The sequence below is a fragment of the Vipera berus genome, assembly GCF_964194415.1.
Source record: "Vipera berus genome assembly, chromosome: 1".
In the NCBI taxonomy this organism is placed as follows: Eukaryota; Metazoa; Chordata; class Lepidosauria; order Squamata; family Viperidae; genus Vipera; species Vipera berus.
In genome coordinates, this window is record NC_138202.1 from 113,363,544 (window position 1) to 113,380,514 (window position 16,971).

Here is a 16,971-nt window from a genome sequence, read left to right on the forward strand (position 1 = left end):
AGCGGAATGACCGAAGGTCAGGGGCAGTCCTAAGCTCCACGGGCAGCTGGTTCCAAAGGGCAGGTGCACCCACTGAGAAGGCCCTCCCCCTGGGTGTTATCCGCCGGCAGAATGTAGATAACACTTACACACATATCATACAATGGAAGTTACATGGCAAACAATAAATAACAGAAACCTTAGCTTAGCATTCAAGATACAAAACATGTATAAAACTTACACAACTACAGGAAGTATGAATAGTCGGACACATGGCACAATCAAATCCTGCATCCAACCATTCGCAGAGAATTTACCACCTCAGGTCATATATTTGTGTGTATGTGTGTACTGAGAAGTACAGGGCAGATTGCCAATGCTCCACTTTAGGATATGTGAAAGAAGGGTCAAGGGATGGGGCTTTAGACTGGAGCAATTGCTAACATTCTGGACCACTACAACTGCCTCTCCCATAGGGATGCATGAGGACATTTTTCAGGATTTTTTTTCTCTGAAGACACAAGCCTGATCAGATATAATTTCAAATTCTTTCTTTGTTTTGCCATCTCCCCTCCCCCCAAAAAAACAACAACAACAACAACACACACACACTTATTCCTGGTTGGGAAAAGTTATTGTACCATCAGATTCTGGATCCTCTTTACATAGTTTATTTCCAAATGTTTGTTCAGTGGAAAAGAATAAAAAGGCTTAGAGCTAAGGCAGACATGTCAAACTCGTAATGTCATGTGACGTCGCGCAACGTATCGGAGCATTTTCACCATTGCCGGCAATGGGGTGGGTGCGGCTTCTAGATGACGCATCCAGCCCATGGGCTGGCAGTTTGACACCCCTGAGCTAAGGGAATTCATCTGGATTTGTTAATGATGAGGGTGTTCAGGCATTGTCTGCTACATCAATTGTGTTAGAGAACTTGGAATTCTGCAGCTATCTGAACACCATCTTTAATTCAATCAGAATAGAGAATTCAGTCAGAATAAAGCTGGAAGGGACCTTGAAGGTGTTCTAGTCCAAACCCCTGCTCAATTAGGAGAACATATATCATTTCAGACAAGTGACCGTCCAGCCTCTTCTTAAAAATCTCCAATAATGAAGCACCCAGAACATCTGAAGGCTAGCTGTTCCACTGGTTAATTGTCCTCACTGTTAGGAAATTTCTCCTTAATTCCAGGTTCCAGTTTCCATCCATTGTTTCTTGTCTTGCCTTCTGGTGCTTTAGAAAAATACCTTTACTTTTACCTGGGCCTTGAATGGCTGTACATTCCATCTTAAAGATAAGTCAGAAATCACAAAGGTCATAGCTTCGGGCAGTGATTAATTCTTTCTCAAGTTTCAGATATATTGAAATTACTGGATGTTGTCTCTCCTGTATAAATACCTTGATTAAACAAGTTTAAAGAACCAATTTATGGGCTATTTTTACACTACCATTAACCTTGGATAGATTTCGAGAATCACTCACAGAATTTTATAGGGCACTGATCTTCCAGCTGGAACATACCCTTAATTGGTAATCCATGTTTCCATTTTTTCCTTACCAAGAAAACTCCCTTAAGATATTGAGGAAAAAGAAGCAATATCTATGCAATGCATTTGATTGGTAGCACCAATACTTCCTCAGATAATTATAAGTTTCATCTAGATTTAGCACTGTATCCTTTGGAATTATTATTTTAAAATTCAAATTCATTTGTTTTCCCCAGAAAGAATTAGCTCAAGATACTATTACCCAAGGGGAAAAAATAAAAATAAAAAATACTTCCCCAATTTTTCATTTTTTAAAAAAATCCCTAAATAAACCTCACATCATAAACCTTCTAAGTGTTAAGATATCCATAAAATAATAGTTATCTATTTTTAAAAAATGACAATCATTTTTATAATGTTGCTATGAAAACTACCCAAATGTAATTGTCATTAGGAATCAAGCTTGGCTGCAGAAATCTTTACTTTTTAGCTTGATACTCTTTGTGGCTTTTAAAAATGGCTGAAAAGCCTCAGCATAAATGTAAGAAATCTAACCAAAGAGTATTTTGCCATTAAATAAAGGCTTTTTAATTACTTACATATAGTACCATATCTTAGTTGATCATACGTGAACCCACTAATTCTTATAAAAATCAAGGGAATGTTCACTTTTTTGACATTTTGCAAAGAAATCCTATGTAGCAAGAACTATATTACATTTTTTCCCCAAAAAGAATAGCTGTCAGACAAAAATTTCCACTCTTACGGGCAATTCTTGGATCTTTGAGTGCTATACATCATCCATAAGATATTTATTTCTTCTTTAGCAGTTCATCTATCAAAATGAGACCATTATTGCACTTTTTTGATAAACAAGAAAATCCACTGAATGTCAATAAAAATGATGGTATACTGAATGTTCTATTTCAATAAATATAGCATCATCGTAAAAATAATTTTTTAAATTAAGTATTTTTTGGATTTTTAAAAATAAAGCAAAACAATGTCAGAATGATTTTTATCATTTCTTCAGGGATTTCTATGTATTGGCTGTTTGAATTTTAAAAAAGGTATGAGCAGGACTTGCATAGGTTCAATTAATCTATTCAATGCTTCATTAAATATTTTGAACTATCATGTTGGCTTAGTTTGCTTGACATTCTCATGCTGCACTGATATTTTACTGATTTTACTGATATTTTATTTTGCATTGAAAAAGAGGAACTAATTATTAGGAATGGATGAACTGCTGGCAGGGGGGTTCAAAATCTGCAAGATGGAAGGAGCATTAAGGAAGTCTGCCCCTGTTAAGTTCGGACAGACGAGTGACTCAGTGAGGTTTCACAGTAAGAACGTTTATTAATACACATATGTCAACTGTCAACTGTCAGTTAAACTTCAGCTTATATACTCCGGAACGCTTGAACTGTAGCCAATCCCCAGCCCGGAATTTCCCGCCGTTTAAACATCAACCAATAATTGCAACCGTGCTTCCCGCTTCACAGAAACCACTCATTTATTAACTACTGACACAACACCCCTTCCCCCCCAGATGATGTTATTTATTAACGTAATCTTTCAAATATTTTGGAGGCTTGTGAACCCTTGAAGGATATCTATTGACCTTGCAACTTACAGTTGTGTTTGCAGACTGGCTGCTAGTTATGGGCCTAGATGTTTGGGACACTGGCTCTGATAATGCTCTATCTGATAATTGTTGTTGTTGTTGTTGTTGTTGTTGTTGCTGTTGTTGCTGTGCAGGCACAGCTGGTCTTTCCATTGGAAACAACTCCCAATCGAATTGACCTTGTTGTGGAATTGTTTCTGCTAACCTGGGTTGAGTTCCCACTCCCTCCTCAACAACAGTAGTATCAGACTGGTTATGCCTAAACGTAGAGTTGCACAATTGATCATTCTGACCCGCCTTGTCTAACACATTTTCGGTTGCTCTCTTCCTTAATTGGTCAATATGTCTTTTGAATACTCTATTCCCTTCCCCCTCAATGGTATAAGATAAGGGCCCTGTTATGTCAGTGACTACCCCTGGAACCCATTTGTCCCCAAGTCCGTAGTTCCTGGCCCAAACTAAGTCTCCAATGTTGAGAGACCGGTTTGGTATGTCGGGTTCAGCAGTTGTGTGCAATCTGTCAGGGTGTAACCTGTCCAATTTAGTGGTTAGTCTTCTGCCCCACCTCATTTCAGCTGGGCTTTTGCCGGTAGCTGTGCAGGGGGTTGTGTGCTGAGCCAGCAAGAACTTGGCAAGTCTCTGGTGCCAATCGCCACGAATGATCCTCTTCAAAGCGTCTTTTGTGGTTCTGACGTTGCGTTCAGCCAAGCCATTGGTGGAGGGGTGAAAGGGTGCCGACGTCGCATGCCTAATCCAATTGGCCTTGAGGAAATCCTGAAATTCAGCAGAGGTGAATTGGGGCCCATTATCAGATACAATCACATCAGGTAACCCATGGGTGGCAAAGAGGCCCCTCAAAACCTGAATTGTTTTAGCAGATGACATAGTGGTAACAGGCACAACCTCCAACCACCGGGAGAAACTGTCTACCACCACTAAGAATGTTATGCCTTGAAATGGCCCCGCAAAATCAATATGTATACGGGACCAAGGGTTCCTGGCCATCTCCCATTTATGGGTATGCGCGTGTGCCTGTTCTGGCCTAGAGCGCTGACACTGATAACACCCAGATACGCACTCTTCAATTGCCTTGTCTAACCCAGGCCACCACAAGTGACTTCTCGCTAAAGCCTTCATGCGGACAATCCCTGGGTGACCCTCATGTAATTCAGCAATTACAGTATTCCTGTGATGTTCTGGAATGACAACTCGGTTACCCCACAAAATGCACCCCAGATGAGATGATAATTCATCTTTTCTCCTAAAATATGGAGTGAAATTAGAGTCAGGATTCTTAATTGGCCATCCACCTTGTACCCATGTTGTAATTCTATTGAGGATTAGGTCTTTTTTAGTGGCCTCAGCAATGTCTCTTGCTGTTAAAGGGCATTCAGGTATTTCTTGTAAAGACAGAATTTGTCCTACTGGCGCAGGGTCATCCTCCGTGTCGTTTAATGGTAGTCTGCTAAGGGCATCTGCATGGCCCATTTCTTTGCCAGGTCTATGTTTCAAGGAAAAAGAATATGCTGACAGGAAAATTGACCACCTAAGCATCCTGGGCGACATTATCTGGGGTGTCTGTTTATCTGTTGTAAACAGTCCCAGTAATGGTTTGTGGTCAGTGAATATGGTAAAGTTCCTACCATAAAGGTAATCATGGAACTTTTTAACCCCTGCCACTATGGCTAACGCTTCTCTGTCTATTTGTGCATAATTCCGTTCAGCTTTGGTGAGCGTCCTGGAATAATATGCAATTGGTTTTTGATGGCCCTGATTATCCATGTGGCTGATGACAGCGCCTACACCATAAGGTGAAGCATCACACGCTAAATAGATTGGTTTGTTTTCTATAAAATGTGTAACCGTGGATTGGCTAGATAGAATATCCTTTAAGGTTTGAAAGCTAATTCTATGTTTTTCTTGCCACTGCCAAGGGGTTTTTCCTGTCTAACAACCTATGTAATGGTTCAGCAATAGCAGCTTTGTGTGGCAAGAATGTGTGATAAAAGTTAACTAACCCTAAAAAGGCTTGTAACTCAGCCTTATTTTTAGGCTCAGGTGCTAATTTAATTGCTCTAATTTTTTCTGCAGTAGGGTGTATTCCCTTTTCATCAATTCTAAACCCTAAGAATTCAGTGGATTTAACTCCAATAAAACATTTCTCCTTTTTTAATTTAAGTCCTGCCTCTCTAAATTTTCCCAGTACCTGTTCCAGACGATCAGCTAATATTTCTTCAGTTTTACCAGCAATCAGGACATCATCAAAGTAAGGGCATACACCAGGTATGCCCTTTAATGTTCTCTCCATCACCTCCTGGAAGATGCCTGGAGCTGCTGCAATACCAAATTGCAATCTGTGGACTCGGAACGCCCCCTTGTGGGTAACAATTGTTTGAGCTTCAGCAGCTTCCCTGGAAACAGTGAGTTGCAAATACGCCTGCGCCAAGTCAAGCTTGGCAAAGATGGCGCCGTCCTGGATCGTCGCGAGGACCTGCTTCACCGTCGGGACCGGGTAAGCATGCTTTCTCATTCCTAGGTTCAGGGTGGCTTTATAATCGGCACAAATCCTCACATCCCCATTAGGTTTTAGGGGTGTGACGATTGGTGTCTCCCACAAGCCTCCCTCGACCGGTTCTAGTACGCCTTGGCCTACAAGCTTATCGAGCTTGGCCTCAATTTTTTGCTTAAGGGCAAAAGGCACCCGTCGGGCCTTAAGCCTAATGGGTTTTACTGCAGGGTCTAAATTAAAATTAATAGGGGGCCCTTTATATTTACCTAAAGACCCATCAAATACGTCTGCGAACTCATCGCAGACAGACTTGAGGGTCTTAGTATTAATAGTATTTATTCCCCCAACCCAAATTCCTAGGGCTGGGAACCAGTTAAGGCCAACTAAACTAGTCCTCTGGCCTTCGGTGACTAATAAGTCTAAGAAGCCATTAAATCCTTTATATTTAACTTTAATGGTAACTTTCCCTTTAATATGTATTGGGGTTTTTTGGAAATCAGCTAATTGTATCTTAGTCGAATTAAGTGGAATTCTACGGCCACTACTAAGCTCAATATGTTTAAGAGTTTCACTAGAAATTATTGATACTGAGGCCCCAGAATCCACTTCCATTTTGCAGGGAATTCCTTGCAAATGGACTACAATTTTTAATTTAGATCTCAGAATATGATTAATTTTTGGGTTCCCTATGTGGTTGACTCGCGCCACCTCCCTGCGGTTGGGGTTCCGTGCCAAAGGTCTGGGGGTCTCAATGCCACGACAGTAGGGGGTTACCTTACCTTTGGCCCAAATGTCGATTTCATGGAGGCGATTGTCGCGGGGTCGGCTACGGCAAATGGCCTGGATGTGGCCTGTTTTACCGCACATCCTGCATTTTGCGGAACGGAATCGGCAAGTTGCTCTGGGATGGTTGCCACCGCAGCTTCCACATCTGGTGTCTGTGTCACGCGGTCTGGTCGGGTTGTCCCTCGGTTGCCTTTGCGGTGCTGTTGTCTGGAATCTGCGTCCCGGTTCTGGTGCTTCGTTGCGAGAGGGTCTTGCCGGCATTTTTCCGAATCTTCTGGCGACTTCGGCTATGTCGGCTTCCCATTGTTGGTCCACCTCCCCGCAGTCCACATGGCTTTCCAGATTTATTTCGGCTGAAGCGCCCATGCTACTGCGGGGGGGGGGGTCTCGAATTCCACTTCCCGTAGATTCGTAAGTTAGTAATTCGTCGAGGACTTCTTGTAAATCGCCGGTGGGCTTAGCAATAATTCGATTTTGTAATTGTTCATCACGCAAGCCCAGCACTACTCTGTCTCGAATTCTGATCTCGAGATTATCATATTTGCAGCGCAAAGCTGCCTCTCTGACCGCTGCGACGAATTTCGTGATGGACTCGCCGGGTCTCTGATTGCGCTTTTCAAATATACGCCTCCAAAACAGTTCAGATCTCTTTGGCGTAAAGTGCACTTTTAGTTTAGCCAGTAAATCAGCGTACGAGACACTGGATACCGGCATTGGTTGGCACAGGCCGACGGCAACCCGGTAAACGGGTGTGCCACTGATGGTCAATAGAGCGGCAGCCTTCTTCCGGTCATCGGTAATGCCGTTAACGAGCAAAAACCCTTCAACTTGGCCAACGTATTCTTCCCAATCCTCTGGGTAGTTTGGATAGAACTCTTTCAAAGAGCCTACTTGCGCCATTCGGAGGTTTCTTAAATTCCGCCGCGGCCGCCGACGGTTGACTGTGTTTTAAATTTTACCGCCTTACGCGCATCTGATTATCGCCGCTCCTTCACTAGTCCGCCGTCAATCCCACCTTCGTCGCCACTTGTTAAGTTCGGACAGACGAGTGACTCAGTGAGGTTTCACAGTAAGAACGTTTATTAATACACATATGTCAACTGTCAACTGTCAGTTAAACTTCAGCTTATATACTCCGGAACGCTTGAACTGTAGCCAATCCCCAGCCCGGAATTTCCCGCCGTTTAAACATCAACCAATAATTGCAACCGTGCTTCCCGCTTCACAGAAACCACTCATTTATTAACTACTGACACAACAGCCCCTTTTGTATATGTGTGTGGTGTTGTTCTGTTCACCATCTTACAGGTTTTGTCTCTCTCCTAAATACCCTTCCCAGTAAGAATCTTTAGTGAAGAAAATATGATCTGGAGGAATATAACGCTCAAGGTTGAGAAGCAACATCATGTAGCTCAGTGATGGTGAACCTTTTAGAGACCGAATGCCCAAACTGCAACCCAAAATCACTTATTTATCACAAAGTGCCAACACGACAATTTAATCTGAAAACTGAGGTTTTAGTTTAGAAAAAACAACTCATACATTAACATCTTTTGTCTTAAAAGAAAAACACAATAACAAAGCTTTCAATGATACAAACAACTTTTTACTGAAAGGTAAAAGTTTGCATTTGGCATGCTTTTGAACAATTAACGCGATTTTTGCTGTTCTATGTATGCTGATAATTTGTCTAACCTTGGTTTATACTTTGTAAGTTTGAGAGCAACACATGCAGCACTCAGGTCATATGTTAGTCTGTTTCTGGTGTCAGATTTGATATAATTCAAAGCTAAAAACAGAGCGCTCACTCTGGAGGCTTGTTTTGGCTAGGAAGGGGCTTGAGAAATGGCTTTTTCCTGAAAAAAGTAGCCAAAGAGTGAGGCGTGTGTGCCCACAGAGAGGGTTCCGAGTGCCTCCTCTGGCACACGTGCCATAGGTTCACCACCACTGATGTAGCTTTTTTAGAACATTCATTTTCTTTCTGAAAGGAGCTAGGGTTCCTCATGTGGAAGAAGAAATGTAGCAATAAAGTGACACAAGACAGATGGAAGGATGGATTATTTAAATAAATGGATGGAGAAGAAATGTTTCACTTTCCAGTGATCTTTTCTAGCAGCCTTTTTTGAAGGGGAAAAAAATGAAGAGAGAAAAAACTTCAATAAAAGAAATGCATTTCAAAATATTTTGCAGTTGCAGAATAGCAAAGAAGAAAGAATAAGAAAGGTGACAGTTAGAAAGCTTTGATAAATGGTTCTGATTGGAAACCAGTAATATAGATATTTGGGAGAAATGAAGATATCTCGAGAAGGTGGGTGGGAAACTAGACAGAAATGACTTTTCTGACATCAGAAATAGACTTACTTGTAATCTATACACGCTCCTTTGAGAGTTATTCCATGGAAACTCTTTAGAATTTGAATAAGAATACATATTGTAATGAAGTATTATATTTTGATTATATAAAATGTAATCAGTTATGGATATGTGTATTCAAATTGTTTGATTAGATATTATCTTCTAGAATAATTCCATTCTCCTTTCACTTTTTTTTCAGTTTCTTCCTTGTATTGGTTGTCATTGTATGTTTATTCAGTGCGCTGAATTTTCACAAGATTATTTTCATACACCACCCAAAAAGTTATTGTTTGGTTGATGATCTTTCTTTCTTTCTTTCTTTCTTTCTTTCTTTCTTTCTTTCTTTCTTTCTTTCTTTCTTTCTTTCTTTCTTTCTTTCTTTCTTTCTTTCTTTCTTTCTTTCTTTCTTTCTTTCTTTCTTTCCCTCCCTCCTTCCTTCCTTCCTTCCTTCCTTCCTTCCTTCCTTCCTTCCTTCCTTCCTTCCTTCTTTCTTTCTTTCTTTCCTTCCTTCCTTTCTTCCTTCCTTCCTTCCTTTCTTTCTTTCCTTCCTTCCTTCCTTCCTTCCTTCCTTCCTTCTTTCTTTCTTTCTTTCTTTCTTTCTTTCTTTCTTTCTTTCTTTCTTTCTTTCTTTCTTTCTTTCCTTCCTTCCTTCCTTCCTTCCTTCCTTCCTTCCTTCCTTCCTTCCTTCCTTCCTTTCTTTCTTTCTTTCTTTCTTTCTTTCTTTCTTTCTCTCTTTTTTTCTTTCTTTTGAGTTTGGAAACCTCAGGGCTTGGCTGATTCTAAGCTAGTGAGACTAATTATGTATTCTAATTCAATCTGCTTTAACATGTTTTAAATCATAGTGCTTCTTCTTTCTTTGAGGCATAGTCAAAAGCTGACCCACTAACATCTAAATCAAGTCAGCAATAAGCTCCTCAGTAATTCAGACCCTGTGCCTCTTTTTTCTTCCATTAGTGAAAGTGGCAATGGCCCAGGGCAAGGCAGAAGGACATCTTGCTCTGACATTTGGGAGTTACTGTATATGTCACCACTTGTCCTCTGGTAGCATTCTGATACTCTAGATCAGGGGTGGGGAATAATGGCCTTTTATGACTTGTGGACTTCAACTCACAGAATGTTTGAGCTAGCCATGTTGGCTCAGGAATTCTGGATGTTGAAGTCCACAAATCATAGAGAGGGAATCACAAATAAATAGAACTAATAGTTGTTTCTGCAAGAACTTAGTAGGATGTTTACTAAAGATGGAAAAATGGACAGAGCCAGGTGTTGTTTTTTTTAAAAAAGTGGAAATGTTGATAGAAAAGCTGTGAATAGTATGTGGCCTGCTCAAAGGAATACATGTTTCTCCAAATAAAAAGTGGGAAAAAACAACTGTGGAAGAACTTGTTTCTGTCAATGAATCAATGTATGAAACTGATGGAAGGAAAAATGATTTGCAAGGAGAGAATGGGCTACAAAACTAGACAACCTGTGAACTGTTGGGTTATCATTTCAGAGGTATTTCCTCACCTAAACAAAGAAACAGAATAACCAAGGGCAAAAAACTAGTAGAAGTGGGAGCAACTTCCAACTTTCTGCTGACTTGATTACGGCTGATCTTCAGCCAGTGGTCCCACCCTAACCCTCTGGAGGCTGAATAGGCTAGTCCCACCACTGACTGCTGGAGGGCGATCAGCCATAATCAAGTCAGCGGAAAGTTGAAAGTTGGTTCCCAGAATGCAGCCGCGCAAGTTGTTATGGGAGTTTCCCGATACTCCCGTGTAACACCTCTTCTCCGTGAGCTGCATTGGCTTCCGGTTGCCCTCCGGGTGAGATTCAAGGTGCTGGTAATGACCTATAAAGCCCTAAATGGCTTGGGTCCGGATTATCTAAGGGAACACCTGCTGCCGGCATCAACTTCCCATCGTCCTGTGCGCTCCCACAGGGAGGGCCTTCTCAGGGTACCGCCGGTTAAGGAATGCCAGCGGGTTATTCCCAGGGGAAGAGCGTTCTCTGTGGGTGCACCGGCCCTATGGAACCAACTTCCCACGAAACTCAGGACTGCCCCCGACCTTCGCTCATTTCGCCGGGACTTGAAAACCTGGTTCTTTGAGCTGTTTGGCCCAGACTGAGGGGTTTTAATTTAATTTAATTTAATTGGGTTTTAGTTTAACTTCAGGGACTGTAATTTAATTAATAGTTTTAATTGATTTTAATTTTGTATACTATGTATTTTAATTTTCCCTGTAAACCACCCTGAGTCCTACGGGAATAGGGCGGTATATAAATTTAAATAATAAATAAATAAATAAATAAACTTACTAAGTTTCTGTTAGCTTTGTTCATCAAGGAGTGATGAAGGCCAACTATATTTAGCATGATGTGTTGATGAATTAAACCTTGGAAAGAAAATGAATTATAGGGGGTTTTTTTACATGTGGAATTGATTAATGAAATCATGTGGTCAGAAATACAAAACAGAAGTATTAGGGAAGTATTTTGGAGACTGAATTCTAGAGGGAAGGTGCTTTCCAGTGTTATTTAAAAAGGAAAAATTAGATTATTGTTTCTTTGTTTATTTTATTTTATTTATTTCTTCATCAAATTTTGAAACCACCTGTCTTTCTCAGAGGGACTTTATTTATTATATATGTGCAATGTATGCATAATATATTATACACACACAGTTAGTCTCTGGGGGTTGGGCAGCATATATATTGAATATAGTATTATGATTGTTTCCTTCTGTGAGACAAGGAAAACCACTTATTGATTTTCTACTAGTGGATGCAATTGATTGTTTTTCTCTGACCAGTTCCCTAGTAAATGGGACTTTGTCCTAGTTTGTGATGATCACAAGAGGAACAGTGTGAAGGATCGCATGAAAAAGAAGTTTCTGGGAGAACTGCACAAGAAAGGGTTCATTATCAAGGTAGGACTAACATCCCTTCCCTCTCCAAAGCTGACCCGACATTCCTGAATATCAAGCTGACATGCTGGTTTGACATGCTCTTGTTTACAAGAGGACCACAGCTTTCCTTGCTCAGGATGGAGCTGATGTTGGGTAGCTCACTGACAACACAACAAACTCATGCTTTGATGCAGTGGATGTAATTTGCCTAACAGGCTTTTTCTCGAGCATGGTCATAACGCTTTTGCATCAGTACACAAGTATGAGAATTGAGGATTCCTCCTAGACTGTTGTCTTATAAACATTTGTATCATTTATTTTTCTATCAAATTGTTAGCCAATTCAGGACCAAAAGCTCTTTTATGGAGTTCATGCACCAAGTGGAATCTTCCGAAAATACCAGTGGCTTCTGAATAATTCTGATAATGAATTGGGGGATCTGCTTCCAGAGCAATTAGATTACCAACAGTCAGCAATCACGTCAACAAGGTAAAGTATCCATCCATCCACCCATCCATTTAGTCCCAGTCTCAGTTCTTTACAGAATCTGCCACCACTGGGGGCAACTGGTGCATACAGTTTGTGCTCAAGCGAAGCTCAAGTGATTAACAAGTCATGAGGTCATAAATTAATGGAAAAATTGTTTTGAAAAAATGTTTGGATTGGTATAGAGAATATTGCTTTTAACTGAAAGCTTCTAATTGTAGCTGAGGGGTAAGGATTGGCGGAGAGTGACTTTTTAAGCCATTTTGAAACTGCAAAGATATCAACACTATTCATTTGAAGATAACTTTAAGTAATAGATTTTTGTTAAGGCATTTGCACTTACTAGATAGTACGTGGAAACTAAAATTAATTGTAGTGCCTACTGAGCAGCTACAGTATATAGATTACTGTGTAGAATACAGAGAAAGAACTGGATGCTTTTTAAAACAAAGCAAACAAACCAGACCAAAAATTTCAGTGAAGTAGGGAGGTCAATCCTGCAGCTTCTTCACTGGCTATGCCCTGGTGAGCTATTGCCTCTTTTGCCTAATTCTCAGAAATGGATCTATTTGTTCTTGTTTCTCTAAACGGCATAAAGTAGGATAAAGTAGGATCACAGTTAGGGATAGAAGGATAAAAGCTTTCAGGATAAAAGCTAACAGCTTAACAGCTCCATATCAGGGAAAACAAAATACTTTTCTATCATGGACAACAACAGTTGTATTTATTCCTGTCCCTGAAGAGTTTACACTAGCATTGCTGTTTCTCAGTTCTTGTATGTTTTAGGATACGTATTGTGAGCTTTATCCTGCAAAACACAGAAATTCCAAATACCAAAGGTATGAAAATATCTTTTTCTTTATTAGTGTAAATATAATTCATTTGTATTTCATTTTCACTTTGCAGTGTCCTTTTTGCAAATGCAGCTCTGAACATCAGTCAATTTTACTGTTCACAGTGAGGCACACCCCACTGTGGGGAGGCTTCATCCGTTATTACATGTAACCATACCTGCAAGCTGACCCATCTTTCCGATGAGTAGTAATGATGTGATGAACTGGAAAAAAAACTTTGTTTTTTTTAGCAGTGTCACTTCAGACAAACAATCTGATGCTCTTAGGACCCAATGTTTCATTTGTATTTGCAATGTGGTGGATTGGAGGAAGTGTGATGATGTTTGTAGGATGACCAAGGTTCAAGTTCCACTCAGAAATAGCTTGTGCTTTATTACAGGAAACATTTTGTACACTGTGCAAAAGTCTTGGACTGTCATCTAATGATTGTTCAAATCTTTGTGGTGCAGATTTGATAGCCCAATCACTCCCTATGTTCTTTCTCTTGTGTTATTTCTTTGTTGCAGCTCCTGTGGAGGGGGCCTGGATCAGTTTTGTTTCTGAGGAGGGGGAAAACCAAACACACACACATATACACAAATTTACTTGTTTGGTTATTTTTAAGAGAGGTTCTGGGGCAAAAAGAGACGCCAAAGAGGTCACCTATCTAGGGAGCTAGTGTGATGTAATAGTTAAGATATTACACTAGGAACAGGGAGAGCCAGGCTGTAGTTCCCCCCTTAGCCATGAAAGCTCCCTGAGTGATTTTGGGCCAGTTCAGTCTCTTTCAGCCCTCCCTCCCTCTGTTGAAGCAAACAGGAGGAGGGTACACTATATATGCCATCCTGAGCAACTGTACAAAAGACAGAATATCAATCAAATAAATAAATTCCTGCATTCATTGTTGAAGCCACCTTCCCCTACCTGACATTTCCTGTTTTTGTGGACCACAATTCTCATCACTCCCTCCCAATCAGCAGAACTAATGACTGAGGGCAACAGGAGTGGTGATTTGTCATCTGTGGATTGCAGGTTCTCCATCCTCTGATTTAGGGCTTTAGTACTGAAGACAGGTTAATTACACCTGAGAATATTCAGGAAACAAGAGCTAGAATGCAGGTCATATTAACCTGTTTTTAAAGTTGGTGCCAACTGTCTTTTAAATCATCGGAAGCTCCTGAGCTTTTTTCAAAGGCAGATTTAAATGGTTTGTTTTGCAGTAATCCAGTTTCTCTCACTGAGGCACATATCACGTAATCCAGTCTGCTTTTTCCAGACATAGCTACACCTGCAGCTGACTCAACAGCCCCATTTGGGTAAAAGTAATTTCTTTTGTCATCACCTGAGAATTGACAAATAATTTACGCCATCCCAAGCAAACCAAATCATTACCATGGAATTAGCTGTCAAATGACCAGGAGGCAATATTTTATTTCAAGCTGTTTAGGTCCAAAATTAAAAATGTTAAAACGATCTACAAACAATCTGATAGTCATGATGTCTTGTAGTTGCCCTAGAAAAGGCTGGTGTATTGTATTTCAGTTTAATCTATTTTTGTGAATTGTTTATTTAGCTACAGTGCTGCTGTAGCTCTAGAAGGAAGAATGTTTATCAAAATGAATGAGTAACAGAAACTAGAGAAGAATTAGCCTTAATTGACATGTACATTCTACTATATATGCATGCTGCTTTGAGATACATATGCTTCAAGGAGACCCTTGCCTGCAAGCCTTTGTATTTGAAAGAAATACTCTGGCAGAACTGCACTTTTGGGGGGGGGGGGGCAGAAAGGTCTTGATCTTCTTTCTCTTCTGCTATTAGAGAAGCTTCGTGACCTGATAAAGAAGAAAGTGTTTGAAACTGCATTTCCTTTACACGAGGTGAGGAAGCCTGAATGCCAACCTAAAACTGATGAATACAGATGTTAAATTAAATAGCAGTTGTGAACTTAGGTTGAGGAAGGGAGTTGAGTCTTTACCTTGATTCCTGGATCCAGAGAGATACACCATTATACATTACCTCTGTGTATTAGGGATGGTGGTGGTGGTGGTAAGGAAAGTGTTTAATTAGAAGAGGAGGCTAAAATAAATGTCAGAAAGTACAGTTGCAATGCATTAATATAACCTGTAGAAGAAAAGCTTTGTTTGACAACTGTGTCCGTATACTGTATACCTATCTATTCAGCATCTTGTAAGTGTTTATTGCTCAGGGCTGAAAAATTGTTTATAGAATATATCACCTTTCAGTTTTAACATATTTAATTGCATTATTTTGTCTAGAGAGAAAATTTGGGTGGATTTCTGAAAATGAATTGGGCTCAATGGAGAGATCTCTTCTGTAGGCAACCAATTGGAGAAATCAGGTAAGGGACAGAGGATTTAGAAACACTGATGAATATGCTTTGATATATGACCTTACTACAATAAAAACATCACCATGTTAATTCATATAGCTTTTTGTGTTCTATTTCCTTATCTAAAGGAAAGGAACATTTAAATAAGATTTAAATGGTATTCCTTTTTTCATTCTGAATTGAGATCATGCTGTCACAAACTGAAATGATGTCCTGCATTTCAGTTAACAATCTGCTTCTCTTGAAGAAGAGATGGTTCGTTGATATTTCACTGTCTGATCTGAAGATTAAACCCTGCTACAGATCTTGCCAGTGTTGCTCAATTTTTGAACATATTTTAATAATCTAGTACTTGGAAATTGAATTACTGGATTTCACCAAAGTTCAGTGCAATCTAATAATAATAATAGATTAGATTAGATTAGATTTATTGAATTTATATGCCGCCCTTCTCCCTAAGGACTCAGGGCAGCTCACAACAAAAAAATTAAGAAACATGGAATACAAAATTTAAAAAAGAATTAAACAGTAAATGTAATAGATACATGACAATTTAACTCAATAAAAGCCAAATTTAAAAAACATAGTCAGTCCAGACCCGCTTGTTGGAATAACCAAGTCTTCAGGTCACAGCGGAAAGACCGAAGGTCGGGCTGTTCGCAGCTCCGGAGGCAGTTCATTCCAGAGGGTCAGCGCGCCCACAGAGAAGGCTCTCCCCCTGGGGTTCGCCAGACGGCATTGCCTGGCTGATGGCACCCTGAGGAGGCCGACTCTGTGGGAGCAAACCGGCCGATGGGAGGTTGATAATGGCAGCAGGTGGTCTCGCAAGTACCTGGGCCTAAGCCATGTAGGGCTTTAAAGGTTATTACCAGCACCTTGAATCGCACTCGGAGGGTAACCAGAAGCCAATGCAGTTTGCGGAGGAGTGGTGTAACATGGGAGTATCGAGATACTCCCATAAGCACCTGTGTGGCCGCATTTTGCACCAGCTGAAGCTTCCGGGTGCACTTCAAGGGCAGCCCCATGTAAAGACCATTGCAGTAATCAAGACGAGAAGTGATGAGGGCACAGGTAACCATGCATAGGGCATCTCGGTCCAGAAAGGGGCACAACTGGTGCACTAGGCGAACCTGTGCAAAGGCCCCCCTGGTCACGGCCATTAGATGATCTTCCAAATTAAGCCGTGAATCCAGGAGGACACCCAAGTTGCGGGCCCTTTCTGAGGGGGGCAGTGCCTCCCCCCCCATCAAAAGAGATGGAACCTGTTGAACCATACGAGATGCCGGTATCCACAGCCACTCGGTCTTGGAGGGGTTAAGCCTGAGCCTGTTCCTTCCCATCCAGACCCACATCATCTCCAGGCACTGGGACATCACGTCAAGGGCATCACTGGGTTGGCTATGGGTGGAGATGAACAGCTGGGTCTCATCCGCATATTGGTGATAGCTCACCCCAAAGCCACGGATGATCTCACCCAGCAGCTTCATATACATGTTAAACAGGAAGGGGGAGAGAACCGACCCCTGAGGCACCCCACAAGAGAGGGGCCTCGGGGTAGATCTTTGCCCCCCTGCCGATACAAACTGCGAGTGGCCCGAGAGGTAGGAGGAGAACCACCGTAAAACAGTGCCTCTCACTCCCAACCCCTCGAGCCGTCGCAGCAAG

At 41.0% G+C, this 16,971-nt stretch overlaps 1 protein-coding gene across 3 annotated transcripts in view; it reads left to right on the forward strand.

The window, feature by feature from the left end:
- The window catches only part of ANO9 (anoctamin 9), a 69,177-nt gene that overhangs the window by 16,985 nt on the left and 35,221 nt on the right, over nucleotides 1–16,971 (forward strand). For 2 of the 3 annotated variants that reach the window (XM_081313009.1, XM_081313008.1), the window contains exons 3-7: nucleotides 11,539–11,655; nucleotides 11,972–12,123; nucleotides 12,907–12,959; nucleotides 14,775–14,833; nucleotides 15,233–15,315. In XM_081313009.1, the coding sequence (XP_081169135.1) occupies nucleotides 11,539–11,655; nucleotides 11,972–12,123; nucleotides 12,907–12,959; nucleotides 14,775–14,833; nucleotides 15,233–15,315 (464 nt within the window). Of the gene's footprint in view, nucleotides 1–11,538; nucleotides 11,656–11,971; nucleotides 12,124–12,890; nucleotides 12,960–14,774; nucleotides 14,834–15,232; nucleotides 15,316–16,971 lie in introns of those variants that run through there. The other variant, XM_081313010.1, reaches the window with a different exon arrangement.